Here is a 16,466-nt window from a genome sequence, read left to right as displayed (position 1 = left end):
AATGTCTTTCTCGTCATGGGGGCTCAGAACTGCCCCTGGGACTCAAGGTGTGGCCTCAGCAATGACAGCACAGGGGACAGTCACTGCTCTGGTCCTGTGGCCACACCATGAGTGGGCCAGCCCAGGTGCCATTGGCCTCTTGCCCATGTGGGCACATCTGGGCTCACGTCCAGTTACTGTCACCAGCACAGCCTTTCCCAGCTTTCCAGCCCCTCTGCCCCAGCCTGGAGCTGCAGGGGTTGGTGTGACCCAAGGGCAGGAGCTGCACTTGGTCTTGTTGAACCTCAGACCATTGGCCTCAGCCCATCCCTCTGCAGAGCCTTGCTGCCTGCCAGCAGATCAACATTCCTGCCCAACTTAGTAGTGTCTTCTCTGAGCTGACTGGGTGTGCACCTAACCCCGTCATCCAGATCATCAGTAAAGGTATTAAACAGTCTCTCAATACTGAGACCTGGGGGACGCCACGTGTGACCAGCCACCAACTGAATCCACAAGGGTACTGGGATAAAAGTACAAAAATCATCACAATTTTTCTAGGAGGAGATGCACATTTATTCTGGGATAGTGAACATGTATTTTTTACATTTGTTGATGTGGCACTAAAACCTCAGTGTTTGTTCCCAGTGATGATTTTTGCAATGTACAGGTTTTATCTTTATAAATTACTTCCTTATAATATAGGCTGTCATTACTTAATGATTTTTCTATACATGTTTCAGTGAAAGGGGAAAAAATGCAACAAAATGGAGCTGTGTAGGACTTTGTAGTAATCGTTTCCTGTGATGTTCCGATGATTCCTTCAAGGATATAATCTAGGATTTTGGAAAATCCTTTTATTAGCTTATCAGATTGACAGAGCATGTATTTTCAATACAGAAACAGATGACGGTTACTAACTTTGTGAGGCAATAAAAGAAGGAGTCAAGGGGGTTGGTTCCAAATACTGAATGTGCCCTTCGTATTTCTTAGCTAGCATGTAGCTTTGGGGTGCAGTTTTTCAGAGGGGTAGCCCTTGAAGAGGTTGGCTGACTTCATGGTGTCCTTACAGGATCTAGTACTGGAGGAACACATCAGTTGCTCATGGTGGTGTAGATGGAGTAGATATGTTCATGTCCTTTGAGAAAGAAATCTGGCTCTGGGAGTGGTGAGGAGGTTGAGATGGTAATAAGCCTGATCCCTTTGGAAAGGGATAAAGCTGGTACCACTAGTGTGGCAAAGTCTCCTTTCTTGCAGCTTCTCGTGAGCTGGTGGAGATTATTGTGTAGAGTCAGATTCAGTTGCACGCTTTATCTTGCATCTGCTGAGGAAGGGATTGCTATATATTTTGGAATGAAGCAACATTGCCGTATCTCCCTTGAGCTCCTAAGTCATCCACATTAATGACTCACAGGCTTACTGAAGCTCTGCCTCGGTTGATAAAATCACTGTTCCATTTTATCTTCAGGATTTCCTCTAAGAGGACAAGTTGTGTTGTGGACATTTTTGTTGATCATTTCAGTGTCCACTCTCTCCTTTAAATTTCTACAGAGTGGTGGCAGGTGGGAAGACATGGTTTAAACTTGCAGTTGGGAACATGCTTTTAAATAGTTAACCTGAAGAGAAAAAATTAAATCCAGCTCTACAGCAAATCACAGTGGTATTGCTTTGAGCTGAAGTGTTTGCCTTCCAAAGCAGCAGCTGGATTAGATGTGTGTGTTTCAAGTAGCCCTTGAAGAAGCTCTTGTATACAACTTGCAGAGTGGAAGGTGTCAGGAGCACTCCTAAAAACAGGGTGAATACAGCTGCAACAGGTTTGGCTCCTTCCAGCCTCCACTGTCTTCCAGTACTATACCACATACTCCTGTGCCCTTCCAGAGTACCTGCCCTGGATACACTTAAGGTTCCTTTCTTAGGGTACAGCACTTTCTTGTGCTATAGAAAACACAGTGTGATGGGCTGTAGCTCTTGTGATATTTTAGAGACTTTCCGCTGAGAGAAACACCAAAAAATAATTTGTCTTTGATCCCCAGTGTACAGTATTACAGAGTGAATGCAGGCTGTATAAGCCACCCAAGAGCCACAATGCAGCCCCCAACCTTGACATATTTTTAGTACCCAAACACCAGTTCATTGACCAGCTACCTTCAGGGTAATACCTAGTTCCGTGTCTCCTTGTTAACAGGAAGCTCATTGTTATCATTTTCCCTCATCAGTTATTTTGGTACTAGTTTAGCTTCTGATACTATGCTGTGGTATAAAGTGCTCTTGTTTGAGCTGATCTCATCTGAAGCAGATTAGATTTCTTTATGCTGTTCTTCCCCACCCCAGCAGAGATAGCAATATGATATCTATGATAGAAGGATTGAAAACAAATTTTTAGCACAAGCCAAAAATTCAGCCTTTTTGCCTGATCTTGGGTTATACTTGAAGGACACAGCCTCCAGTGCCCCCATAGCTCTAGGCTGTCTTGTCAGCCCTGAGGTTAAGAAACCACTTATGTACCTGTGGCCAGAGTCTGCTCCCGTCATTGGTTCCTCCTCAGTACATGATCATGTCTTGTCTCTTATCTCCTGTCTGCATCTAACTATTCACATTGATGTTTTGCCAGGTTTCACAGGAGAGCATCTATAACAGAATGACAGCATCCAGCCTGGCCTGTATCTTTGGTTTGAATTTGATCTGGCCAGCGAAAGGAACTGCCTCCCTGAGTGCTCTGGTACCTGTGAATCTCTTCACTGAACTGCTGATAGATTTCTACACGAATATATTCAACTCCGTAACAGTGCCTGGTGAGATCTTACCTTAATGCTCTCAGAAGGGAAAATGGAATAAGGCTGCCTGAGGGAAAGGTCTCTCAGGTGAGACCTCCTGTGAAAAATTTTCAACACAGAGAAAATTTCTATATCCTTCCAAATACCAAAGATGTTGGGAGAAGACTGGTGCCCCATGTATTCCCAATCACATGGGCAAAATACGAACGTGAATATTCCAAGACTAAAAGGTCAAAGTGAACACCCTTACTAAACTTGAGCAGCTGGCAAAAACTGGTATGTTAGAAAAACGCATGACACTACCTGCCAGTCTGTAATTTCTTTGGGGACCTGGAGACCTTATTATGTGACATTATTTTCTGCATGGGCAGAGCTAATTTCTGGACCTCTCCTGAATGTACCTCTTTCTTTTATTTTTTTTTTTCTTTTCTACTTTTTATTTGTATACAAGTTTATTAGGAGTTACCCTTTAAAATTAACAAAGGTGAAGTTAGTTTTTAAGATATGAACATTTTAGAATTATTTTTCTATATACTTAAGCATTTTCTTTTACACAAAAAAAGGTGTGGGCAGTTGTGGCACATCAGGTTGACAAGTTCCATGAAGAATAAAATGTTTCTTGTGTAATCTGAATTGTGCAGATGGCTAACTGATTATGCTTCCAAATATCTAATATATGCAATTAATCACTGTAGCCCCACATGCTAAGCATGTAGCAGGTTTTTTTCATAAGTTCAAATGAGGATCAACAATCCTCTAAATTCTTGGAGTTTTCTTCTAAATTCTTGGAATTTAAATCAGTGGAGTTATATTGATGAGTGCATAATACAGAATATAGACTAACTTTGAGTACCCCCAATGTTTGGGCTGCATTGCTTTTGCAAATTGAGTTGATAGAAATTTCAAATTGGTTTCTTTAGAAAGCAATAAGAACAACAACTTGGATAATATACCTAGTATCATTTTTAGACATTGAAAGTCTAGTATTAGTCCCAATGAGAACACTTAGCCAACATAAAGGGAGTATTTTCAGTATTTTCGTTCTAACTATGCCATTAATACTGCTTGTATTTGATGAACTCTAACACCCTGCTATCTCATTGTTTAACACTGATTGGCAATGGCACGTTTTAAACAAATTATCATCATAGTTGCTTGTAAAGCAAAAGAAAATTAACCAGTGTTAAAAAACATAAGTGGTGTTTTCCCTAATGCTCTGGTCTTCCTGCTTCTGTACAGGGCTAATGAAATGGAAGGACTATTTAGATTTTAGTAATAGTCTCAGGAGGACCTTCTCTGCAAACACAGCCACTTTCTATCCCATGGGTTTTAGTGAGTTGAGGACTTGTGCTTCTGTCCTTCCTCTTGGCACTTGGGAATTGCCAGCCTGGAAGAGTGCAACAAAATCTTGTTGCAGAGTGTGAAGAGGATTTGTTCTTGCCTCAGGAAATAACCAGGTATTCAGGCAGCTGTGGAATGCTGGATGTGCCAGGCCTTCATTTGCCCAGTAGGTGTCATCTGCAGCATTAGGCAGCGATTAAAATTTGAAAAATAGAGGCTTTAGAACAAGATGTGTTAGGACCAACTTCTGATGGCACAAACTGTGTGTTTTCTCCAGTTCCTCAAGTGTCTTAAGGACAATGTGTGGCTTTTGAATATTTGTAAGTAATAACTACCTATGACTCCCATTTACATATAAAATCTGGCATAATACAAAGAGAATAATTAACAAGTATTCAGGACTGCTGCAGTTCAGCAAAATGAGGTTGCCAAGGACAAACCTATCATAGTTTTGTATTGCAACTCATCAGCTTTACATCTGAGTGAGAGCTTCTTAGTCTTGCTGTGTTGAAAACCACACATAGTTAGGCTCAGCACTGCTCAGTAACTTGGTACTGTGCATCAGCACCCTGTTTTGATAGGAGAGGAATTTGGCCTCTGGGACTTAACAAAACCACAGCCTTTTACCACCTTCTGACCTTGGTCAAAACACATATGCATTCGTTTTGCTGTCTGTAAAAAATATAAAGGAGCATCTGACATTAGAAAAGTGCCTTGGGATTAAATACCAGTAAGTCCTATAAAATTGTTGTTTTTCATTTCCCCATGTCCTCTTTTCAAAATCCAGCAACTCAAAATGGCATTTGGTCTGCAGGCTGTGTTGCATAATGGGAATGAGAGTCCTGGAAAGCTTTAGTGCACTAACAAACCAGAGCCCTGTGGTTTGAAATCCTGAGTTTATGGAAGTCAGCTTTGCTCAAAAAGTCCCCAGAGGCAGGGAGTGGGCTCCCACAGAGATTTAGTTCTCATCGTAGTTTGGGAGACAACAGAAATTTGCCAGCCACAGTTGACACAACACAGTTATCTCTGACCCCTTTACTTACACAAGGAGAAGCTACAAGCTGCAATCATCCCTTCACTTGACTTGCCAGCCTGTGGACACCCGAGATGATAGTTAAAACCAGATTCTTTCAGTATTGGTCACATGCCAAATGCTAGGTCTTCCTTTCGTGCTTTGTAAACTACCATTTCCCAGAGATTTACAGCTTTTCTCATTTAGTGAATGAAGAACAAAATGGTGTTCTCTCATATCAAGCTGCCTTCTTTCTTTAAAGAAGAGGTAATACCTGTTAATCCCAGTGTGGGTGATTTGATGGTGCTTAGGAAAAGCAGAAGCTCTGGCTCTGATTGTCATTTGCATTGGTGGGGCAGAGTGATGGGGGAGCAGAGCTCCTGCTCTCCATTGCCTTCCTGCCTCACCAGCAGGCAGTCTGGGCGGAAACAAGGAAGTGACTCACCTCCAACCCAGCCTTTCCCTACAAGGCTGCCCATCATGGGAAAAGGACTCTCCCAGACTAAAGGCACTTGGGTACAAATCCTTAGTGATAAGACCCCAGCTCTGTGCCTTGGCCCTAAAGGAACTGGTGAAATCCTCCCTCTGTGGGCAGAACCCCCCAGTCTCTGTCCTGAGTGCCAGACTTAACTATGAGATTAAATCAGCTCACATGAATTATTCAGAAGGGTTTGGAGTGAAATTCATTGAAGAGAAATATATGTTTCAAATTTCCTGACTCTAAGAGGAGTCCTGGAGGTGTCCCCCGCAGTTACTTTGATAACAGTTTCTCTTTACAAATGATAATTGCACGATTTGAGCTTTTGTACAGTGTGGCCTTGTGAACTCTTCTCTTGTATCAAAGAACAATTTTCAGATAATTTCCATTGCAAAATGAAAGTGATTATGGAGATAATCTGTTGAAAACACACATGCTGGATTTCAGCTTAAAACAATAAAATGCAGTCATGGACAAGTGTTACCTAGCTGACAATATATAGAGAATAAATTGCCTAAGCATTTTAGTTTACAGAGCTGTTAGGAGTTGAAAATTGGGCCCAAGATTAGTCTGATAATTAGGACACCTCTAGCAACAAGCACCAAAGGGGAAAGGGAATACTGTTCTACCCTGAATCTGTGAAGAAATGTAAGAAGATTGAACAATGTCATTAACCGAGGGGGACCTTTGCAGTTCTTACAAAAAACTTCCATAAATGAATATCACTTACATGTGTGCAGATGATCTGTCTTGGTGTGCTTCAATCCTTGAGTGGCATCAGTCACAGAATCTCTCAGAGCCTTATAAATTTTAATATATTCATCCACCCATGAGGAGACTAATAATAGAAAAGCTCCGGATATTTTATTCGCATGCTCAGTGTATACTTAGGTAGCAAGTTGAGCTTTTAATGGGATTGATGGTACAATCACACATACACACTCCCCTTTCGTTTCCTGACTAGTTTGTCTTCCCGGCTGTGCAAAATGTAGACTTGCCAACACTCTCACTTTTTGAGGGGCCATGGGGGTGTTGGGACATGGGGGAAGAAGGTGAGGGAGAGTTACTGCCAGCACCTGGAATTTTTGAAGTGGGACACTCACATTCAGTCAAAGCTCTACTGACTAGTGGTGTTCCTGTTCATACCCTCTTCATTTCTAACATGTTTTCAATTACAAAGAGAAGTCCAAAGCAAACATGTCATGTTTTGAACAGGATAATCTCCACTGAAGTCAAAGGTATGACTGTGAGAAGAGTGTAAATCCTAACTGGGCTGGAGACTAGGAAGGAAACTCAAATACAACCAGGAAAAAAACCCTTTTCCACAGTGAGCTGATTGGCACCTAAGAACTGTTACCCAAAATTGTCACTCTGAGGGAAAAGTCTTTTGATTTGGTAAATCATGTTTCTTCCTAACTGGGGTCTTTAGTGTGAGGAAAGCTGTGGTAATTGCACACACTAGATTGTGTACAATTGTACACAATTGTACACTATAGATCTATTATCCTGGCTGTTACTCTCTAGAATAGTTGGCAAAAAAAGAAAAAAAGTAGCTGACTGAAAATTATTTGTGCTGGAACATGGCAACAAAAAATACAAGTGTTTTCTTAAACGGCTAGTTTTGGTGCAGTTCTTCCAGAAATTGTAAAGTTCTCCTAGAAAGCTGCCTGTGTCCCTGTGAGCCACAGAACTCTGGGCTCATCAAGGGCCCAGCTCTGGCTCTACCAGCCTCTGCAGTGCTCCAGAGCCAGGGAGACAAGTATCACTGCTTCCCATTCATGGACTTCTGAGACGGTGTCACCTTTCCGCACATGGTGTTGGAATTATTGCCAGGATGAGGAGGGAATTCTGCTGGAACTGGGGGATATAACACACATAGCTGGCTGATCATTAATGCTGGCTGATCATTAATGCTGGCTGGTTTTTTTTGTGGCTGTGATTTCTCCATTGTGCAATCTTGATGCAGTAGCTTCTCTCCAGTCCCCAGGGCACTAGCTTGTCACTCCCAGGTTAGAGCTTGTGCATGTTGTTGGAAGTGGCTGCAACCAGTGCCTGACCCAAATACTTGGTGGGGCAAAACTGCAGCATGGAAATGTGCTTCTCCGAAATACAGCTTGGTCTGCTGCCTGCTTCATTTTCGTTTGCTTCAATGCTTAAAAACAGACTGACTTAAGCTTCTGCCAGACCAGATACTAATGCCAAGCTCCTCAAGCCTTACATAAAATCAGGATTTTTATTTTCTTTTTCTTTATTGCTTGGATTGTATTCCCCAATACTGAGTTGTACTCTCAAGTTAATTCTGCACTTCAACTTTTAATTGCCTTCACAAGTGGTTTACAGCTTCTTACTCATCTGTCATGAAAATTATCCCCTTAATTAGTGGGACAATAAAATGCAGCTGTAAAACACACCAAACTGCATCATCTTTCTGAACTAGACTTCTGCAGCAAGTCGTGGAAGAGTCTTTGGATGGGTGGATATTTGGCACTTCACCCAAGAATTTCCTGACCCAAAGCTCTAAAAATAATAATGGCTATTGTAAGGTATTTAGCTTTTCTGTTTCGAAAGTGTCCAAAGAAACATGTTCTCCCCCATTTCACCTGTAGTGTTGTCTTTTTTCTTTTCCTACGTATTTCTCACTACTTCAAAGCTGCATCCTGTGTCTATTGCCAGTTGCATCCTTCTTCATTTGCAGCCTGTCAGCAGCCTACACATACAATCCCACTGGGGTTTTGTGGGGATAGGAATGATCTAAGGCTCTTGGGGCTATTCTGCAGGTGAGTTAACTGAACTGAAACTGCAAGAGGTTTGAGTTTGCAGGTAAGTTTCAAATTACAGGGTCTGAGTGAGTGGAATGGCCCAGATTGGGTTTCCCTCATCTCTGAAGCAGAAAGATGGTTATGCTTTTGATAACTAGATTGAGCTCTTATATCTCCATAACCCAACAGTTGTGATGAAGAGGGAAAGAAGTTTGGATGATCTTTTTCTTTCCACATTTGCCAGTTCTCCTAGCCTTCCTCATCAGCCTGTGTCCTATGAAAAACCTGCTATACTGGTGTATGATGAAATGCAGCCCCAGCTGATGTGCAGTAAAACTAATGCTGTATTTAGTAGCTCTGCCCAGAATAGACACTGTATCACATCAGGCTGATCACACTGCACTCTGAGTACATGCACAGAGCTGAGCAAGGCATGGGCTGCTGTCTGTGGGTCTTGCTTCCCTTCCCCCTTTCCCTCCCAGTGCAGGAGCTCCTTCACACCTACTGAGCTACCAAACACCAGCAGCCATGGGCCACCAAATGCTCTCAGTCTCATCTACATGGAGTAAATGCTGCTGCAGAACAACAAGCAAGATGTTGAACTATCACAAATGGCTTCCACACTGCAGTAGGCCCACATTCTATTCTTATCCTCGCACTCTTCATTATTCTGAAGCTTGACTAATTTTTTCTTTTCTTGTCTTTGGCTTTTGCCTGATCTCTCAGGCAATGCTGCAACAAAAGCCTTCCAGGGTCCAGAGTGCATGCTGCCAGCCCTGATGGGTAAGTGGCTACAGCACAAGGACAAAACAAACTTACTCCTTTACAAAATAACTTAAAATACAGTAAGATAATATGACTGCCTTATGCACTAAAAGAGCTTTTACGAAATAATGTAAATGAGAGGATGAAAATTATGAGAGGCTTCGCAGAGCTCTCTCACAAGCCCTGACACCCAGCCTAGAGGGCAATAAACACCCCATTCTCTCCATGTCGCAGCATCACAACTTCTCCATGTAATTACCACTTGAAAGCTAATAGGACTCTGCTCCCAGCATGACAGCTGTATTTCCTATAGTCACAGCATGTGCTGCATCCATGGCCGTCATTGAAGACCTGGCTGTGGAAGCACCATCTTGGAGGACAAGTTGTTTGAGGCTGCCTTAAAATCAAGTGATTTCTCTATAGGAAACCCTGTTATACCGAGGCACTGAAGATGATGGATAGTGCAAAGATGGAGAGGTGGTTCCTTCTCCCTGCAGGAGTTGTGATGGACAACACCAGTGAAGTGCAGGAAAGGAAGACTCAGATAAGAGAACTGAAGTTCCCTGATTAGCATAGAATCACAGAATTGTTTAGCTTGGAAAAGACCTCCAACCATTTCCCCAGCACTGCCAAGGCACCACTAACCCATGTCCCCCAGTGCCACAAGTCGACATCTTTGAAATACCTCAAAGGGGCCTCCACCCCTGCCCTGGACAGCCATGATGATTTGGGGGCAGTGATTTCTTTCTGTCTGGGCAGAGAAAAGCAAGCCTATGCCCTTTCCAGCATAGCAGAAGTCCAAGTGTTTGCCCTGAGCCACTGAAGGAGAAGTGTAAAGCTCTTGTGATCTCCAGTGCATGGCTGGGTGCTCTGTACCCCTCCTGCTGTGCTAACTGCTAGTGAACAGGTCAGGATGGTTCAAAGGGAGTCAACTTCATGTTCATCAAGAGCTTAAGGCAGCAGGGCCCTGGGGGGACCCTTGGAAGCACTGCCAAACAGGAGAGCAGCACCCCAGGCTTTAGGTTAACACTCAGTTATTTTCTGCACTGTTTTCTTCGGACGCACTTCTGTGGCATTACTAGAATTATTATTAGGCCATTACACATGGGATGCTGCTTTGTTCTCTCCAAGAAGATTTACAGTACTATTTATTTTTCTAGGCTTTTAGCTGAGCTCTGTAACAAAGTCTGTCCAACCTGCCCCTTTGGGCTGGCACCAGGTGGCTCTGTCAGCATTGCTGCAGAAAACAACACAGCTGGAACTCTGCTGGTAGCTTTGGAGTTATCCTCATGACCCAGCACTGCCCTATGCAACCTCACCTTCCAAAATTCAGGGGCACAATAACCTGTGCTGCATCCTTGGCTCCTTGCAAGGCTCCTGACTTTGATGTGAGGGAGTCCCACTGTGTGGACCGTGCCCTGCTCTGGCTGGCCCTTGCAATGCTGTTTCCAATGAACTAATTACTTGTGTCACTCGTTAAGAGAGCTTTTGACTGAGGAAAGCAGTTTGATGACAAGAGAGGTGGTAAAGAAAAGCAGGCAAAGCACCTCACATGAAAGCCCAGAAATCCCCACCTTCGTCTGCAGAGAAGGGAGACTCACAAAGGCTGAGCTCCACCAGAGTGGGTGCCCAGCCCATGGCTCGGTGTTACTGTGAGCCCAGTTTATTTATAAACTTTGTAAACCCTTTCCTGCCTAATATAGAGCCTGAAACGGAAAGCTTGTGCTAGTATTTTTCCATGGAAACAAATGTTTGTATTACCTGATAGTAATTCATCTTACCAGTGTGCAGAAGCGTGGTGGCATTTGTGCTGGGATTTATTTGCATTTACAATTGTACAGCACCTAATGGGCACTGGAAAGGCTTAGTCAGCTCTGCAGTGCTATTAAATTTCAGTGTGTGGCTTTGCCACAGCAAACCCCACCTCTACTTTTATGTCTTTGGTCTCTGGTGTTGAAGGCAAATTCGTGAAGTAAATGCAAATTGGGAAGCTCTGAGTTGAGACCCCTGGAGGCAGTGACATCTGCCTGTCTTTGATAAGAATTTCTAAAAGTGAAAGTAAAGTACTCAGACATGAAATAATGATAAAACAAAAAACCATATCAAAGCTTTTAATTTCACCCGGAGACCTTTGCATGGGCCTTTCAGTTCTTCATTAGGCTGCAATTTTTAGTTACTACTTCACCACAGGGCAGGACCTGGCAGCCACCTGGCGGTGACTGGCACTGCCAGGACTCACCCCTGGCTCCAGCCTGAGCCCACTTATATGAAACAGGTGATAGACACACCCAGAACAACATTGCTTGAAAGGAAGTGACCCTCTGACCCCAGAACCTGAGGTAGCCCGTTTTGAGGCAGCACCATGGCAGCCCCAAATGCCCAGGGCACACAGCAGAGGTGATGATAGAATCCTAGAATCGTTTAGATTTGAAAAGATATTTAAGGCTGAGTCCAATGACTAACCAAAAAATACCAAGGCCACCACTATACCATGTCCCCATGTGCCACATCTACAAGTCTTTTAAATCTTTTTAGAGATGGTGTCACTTGTTTCCTGGGAGCAAAGCCCAACCTCCACCTGGCTGGACCTTCCTGTCTGGGAATTGTAGAGAGCAAGAAGGTCCCCCCTGAGCCTCCTTTTCTCCACACTGAGTGCCCCCAGATTTCTCAGCTGCTCCTGGTGTTCCAGACCCTTCCCTAGCACCAATTCCTTCTCTGGACAGGCTGCAGCCCTTCAGTGCCTGTGTTGTCATGAGAGGCCCTGAACTGGACACTGCACTCAAAGTGTGGACTCAGCAGTGCCCAGCACAGGGGACATTCACTACTCTGGTCCTACTGGACACATCATTCCTGATCCAGGCCACATGTCCTTGGCCTCTTGCACACCTGGTCACATGTTCAGCTGCTGCCAAACAGCACTCTGTGACAAGCCTGTTTCACCAGATGGCTGATGTTTAATTAAATCTCAGCCCAACAGATGAATTTGTGCAGCCTCCACTTGACTGGTTGTGTCTCTCTCCTCTACCCGACACTGGCTGGATGAGGCCCCTTGAGCCCCTCAGCAGAGGGAGAGGGGAAGGGCAGCTGGGGCAGTGACCAGCACAGCCTCCAGCTGCCTCCTGGCCCTGAGATAGATGGGAGGATTAAAAAAAAAGAAAAAAAGTGGACATACATTGGAGCTGAGCAAGGTCAGATGCATGAGACCCCAGATGACATGACACCCAACTATGTGGGTGGGATTTGAGATTTCGTTTATTTTTTGCACTTGTGATGTAATGGAGGAAGGTATGAAGAATGGAACACGTGGTCAGTGGCTCAGCAAGTTTTTTATGATGCAGTTTCAAACCACTAGAAAATTCCTTAGTTATGCAAATATACTTTAAACCATAATGTATCTCCACCAGAATTTCCATTTTCTCAATTTGTTGCTGTGTGAACTTATTTCTAACACCTCCCCTTCTTAATTCTCCTTGGAGTTTTAACTAAAAACTCTATTTTCATAACCAAGCAAAGCAGAAGTGGCCCCAAGATGCAGATAAAGGTAATTGAGAAGGTCTCATGTGAAGGGACGCAAAAGCCAGTCAGGGTGAAGGTTCATAATTTCTTTTTCAGCAGCTATAGCTTAAACCACAAGCCTGGGTTTTCAACAGCATGGAGCACATTGGCAGCAGGACCTTCATGTTGGGGAAGAGATTGTAAAGATCTGCCAACCCCTTTGGTACTGCTGCAGAAGGAGGAAAGCTTGTCGCAGGTCCTTGTCACTCCAGGCTTGGAGCTTTTGCTCACCTGTATGCAGGGACACAAAGTTCCTGCCTGGGCCTGTGTCTCTTGTTCTCCCTAGTGCTGCTGCAGCAAAGTACCGCAATTTCAAAAAATCAGAGGGAGAAAGGGAATAATATTTAAAGAGACATTGGAATCACTCATTAAATTATTATTTCAATCCTCCTCCCACAGAAAATAATGAATCTGGCATCACTCTGATTTTCAGGGCCTTGACCATGGTTTTAGCTTGGCACACTGGGCTCTGCTTAGCTTTCCCTTTGTCTCCCTCAGAGAAGCATGCAGAGTTGCAGAGTGCAAGGAGTGAGCCAGAGCAGCATCTCACTGAGCTGCCATCACATCAGCACTCCTGCTCAGCAGGGTAACCACAACCACAGTGGGGACAGAGCCACACACCGGCACTGAAACGGCACCATGTGGTGTGTTGAACCAACAGAGCACCAATGCTGGGATGTCAAAGTTTCCACCTTGGCAACTGGAAGAGTGTCAACTGCACTCTTGGACTGCCTGTCAGCTGTGTTTCCAGCATGAATATTGAGGGGAAAGGTGTTTTATTGCAGCATTTTAAGCCCAAAGATTAAATGCAAAACTAAATTAAAATTTCTGTGGTAACTGCTCAGTGAAAGGTTGGAGTGCAGTATTTCTGCTGCATTTAAACAGCAAAGAATCATCTTCAATTTGCCAGTGCAAATGCAAACAAGAACTTCAAAGGGCAACGACATCTTTTATTTTCCTTCTCCCTGGCTAAGAATGTGTAATAGCAAGCTTGTGTATGCTTTGTAGTATTTTTTCATGTTTTCATTTTATCATGACAATTTAATTTTTTGTTTGCTTTTTTAAGGGAGGAAAAAAAATCCTAACTCTTACTTTAATGATCTTCACCATGGTGAACTTAAAAGTGGCTTACAGCAGGGGAGTCTGGCATTTTCTGTTTGCACCAGCTACTTGCTTGTGATTTATCTCAGAAGCCAGGCTTCATTTTCCAAGCAAAATATGTTGCAGCTGGAAAAACCTGAATAAAGTGAGTGAAGTTTTACCTGATGTGATTGTTGCTACTCATTTCAGTGTAATTACTTTCTTTCCAGCTACAGATGACATGTGTGGCATCCTGAACACAGAACAAAAAGTACATATCAGTTTATAGCGCATTCTTCTAGAAGTTTAAATGGTCCTAGTAGGCCATCAAACTACTAGAAAACCGGTTGGCATGTCGAATATACTCCTGATATAGCTGCTGTAATTTGTGTTGCTATCTTTACACAGCAGTCTGCCACGAGAGAAGCCGCTTGCTGGGCTGATGTTATGGTGAAATCCATCTGGCAAAAATTGCTGCTGTGATTTTAAACTAAATAGTAAAAGAAATTGAGGGGTCTTGACTTTGCTTCCTGACTTCTGAGCATTTAGATCCTAGTGGATCCATTGCAGCTTCTCCCTCTAAAGAGCATGACGCCTGGAAACATCTGAGATCCTGACAAAAAAATTGCTCATTCTGGCATTGCTCTGTGTTACTTTTTCTCTCACTTCTGAGGGACAAGAGACAGTGAGGAGGAAGAATAGGCGAAATTACATTTGAAAAGGTGCAAATAACAAACTGGCAGGCTTGGAGACAATATGCTTCATTCAAATGGCTATTTGCACACCAGCTCCCCTGCGAGATAACTCGTGGCAAGTGCAAAGGTCCTGCGCAGAGAAAACAGTCTGTCATGTAAAACAAAGAGCCCTGTGAAGGGCTGAAGCTGTGAAGTCTGGCATAGCTGTAAAAATAACTTTCACTTGGGAGGGGACGCTGGGAAACCTGCTGCTCCCAGTTCTTTTCAAAGACAATGCCCATGCCACAGCAAGGAACACAGAGGCTAATGTGGCTCCTGCAAATCTCCACCAAAACCTCAATTTAAATTACTATCAAAGATTAAAGGCTACACTCTCTTGCAACTGCATTAATTATTAAGGCAACATGCAGAGCTCTGTAAATGGCTCCTATCTGTTAGTACAGCACTGAGTTTAAAGGTTAGGGTGGTGGCATACAGATGATGAAGATGATGATGACAAACAATTTTGGGAGTTTTCTGGCGTGGGGGAGAGGTGTCTTCTAATACTGGAAACAATGTTAGGAAAAATCAGCCTGCCTTCCATGTAGCAGGGGCTGGGAGGGAGGAGTGGGCAGCTGAGCTGTAGGGGAAGAAGGAGTGTAGTGCTGAGTTCCCCTGCCTGTTGCAGCCTGAAATTAAATGTTGATACTGCCAGAAGGTGAAGACAAGGCAACATGCTCTCAAACAAAAAAAATACCCTTTGCCCTAACAAGAACCCAACTCTGTTCTGCTCTGCATAAGCACTAGCCACTGGCTTCATGCAGCTGTGACAGTGCTTTGCTTTCATTTGTTCAATTTTATTGGGAAGAAGTCCCATCCCTTCCACCAGCCAGAAACCAGTCAACCCCTGCGAGGGCCCTCTCTCCCTGTTTTTTTTACTGCAGTTATAAAGTGATTTATAAATAACTTTACAAAATGGGGTCACCACACATTTGAAGGGCATCTGATAGTGCAGGTATGAAAGCAAAGCCCAGGGGTCTGGCAGATATGCAATTATTCCAAGAGGTGGGAAGCTAAGCAAGGGACTGGACAGGGTTCCTCTGCCTGGAAGACACAGTGGCCTCAAAGAAGAGGCCACCTTCCTGGTAGAAAGCAAGCAGAGAGTAGTGTAGTCATTCTTGCAGTGCTTAAGTTTGAAAATCGAAGGCAGTGGTAGAGGAATCAGCCCCAGTCACTTCCCCTCTCCTCTCCCCTGCCTCCTCCCTGTCCTACAGAATCTGGCCAGGGAGGAGGTTCTTCAAGAGGCCTGGCTGTGGCCCTTTTCAGCATAGACCATCACAACAATGCCAGGAAATTGTCAGTCAAGTTTAATGCATCATAAAGAAGTAAAACTACATTGGCATATTTAAGACAAACACTTTTTTTTTCTATGCACACTATCCACTGGACAGTCCCCTTTTCAAAATAACTACTTTTAACAGTTGAAGACAGTTCCTCAGAAATTCTTCACATATTCAACCTTCCACACTTTTTAAAAAAATTTGTTTGAGGAGGAAAAAAATCATTAAACCTGAAAACATTTACATTGCAAGCCACTCAGAATGCATAATTGGCATACCAATCAACCAATGTATAACAACTGTGTTTTACTTAGTTCACTTTGTTCATCAATAAAAGAATATAAAAATCTTGTTCAATCGAGTGTTGTGTATTAAAATAGATTTGTACAGTACTGCACAGTTTCTCCCGGAGTTGTGAAAATGGTTGAAGGGACCATGTGCTGCCTAGTGATGGGTGACAGAAAAAGTCAGTCCCTCATGTGTTTGTGGGGTTTTTTTTGTTTTATTTTTGTTTGTTTTGTTTTGTTTTCAGTTTTTTGTTTGTTTTGGTTTTTTATTTTTTTTAATTTTATTTTTTAATTAAAATAAAAAAGGCTATTCGGCACCATGTGATATGCTGATGTGAGAGACTTGCCTTGTGTTCTGGTCGGTGGTTTTCCATAAGTACCTGTTGTGGTAATTGATGGAGAATTCATAAGGATAGAAATGATGG

The 16,466-nt window shown here is 43.3% G+C and overlaps 1 protein-coding gene across 4 annotated transcripts in view; it reads left to right on the top strand.

The window, feature by feature from the left end:
- ARHGAP8 (Rho GTPase activating protein 8) overlaps window positions 1-13,926 on the top strand; it is a 77,997-nt gene extending 64,071 nt beyond the window's left edge. For 3 of the 4 annotated variants that reach the window (XM_085049775.1, XM_085049774.1, XM_085049776.1), the window contains one exon: window positions 2,588-3,377. In XM_085049775.1, coding sequence (XP_084905901.1) covers window positions 2,588-2,785 — 198 coding nt within the window. In that variant the 3' untranslated portion in view covers window positions 2,786-3,377. Of the gene's footprint in view, window positions 1-2,587 lie in introns of all 4 variants that reach the window. The other variant, XM_085049777.1, reaches the window with a different exon arrangement.
- Window positions 13,927-16,466: the final 2,540 nt, after the last annotated feature.

The sequence above is a fragment of the Lichenostomus cassidix genome, chromosome 1Ab (genome assembly GCF_008360975.1).
Source record: "Lichenostomus cassidix isolate B80296 chromosome 1Ab, HeHo_3.0, whole genome shotgun sequence".
Classification (NCBI taxonomy): Eukaryota; Metazoa; Chordata; class Aves; order Passeriformes; family Meliphagidae; genus Lichenostomus; species Lichenostomus cassidix.
The sequence above is the reverse complement of the archived record's forward strand: the minus strand, read 5'-3'. Positions and strand labels throughout refer to the sequence as shown.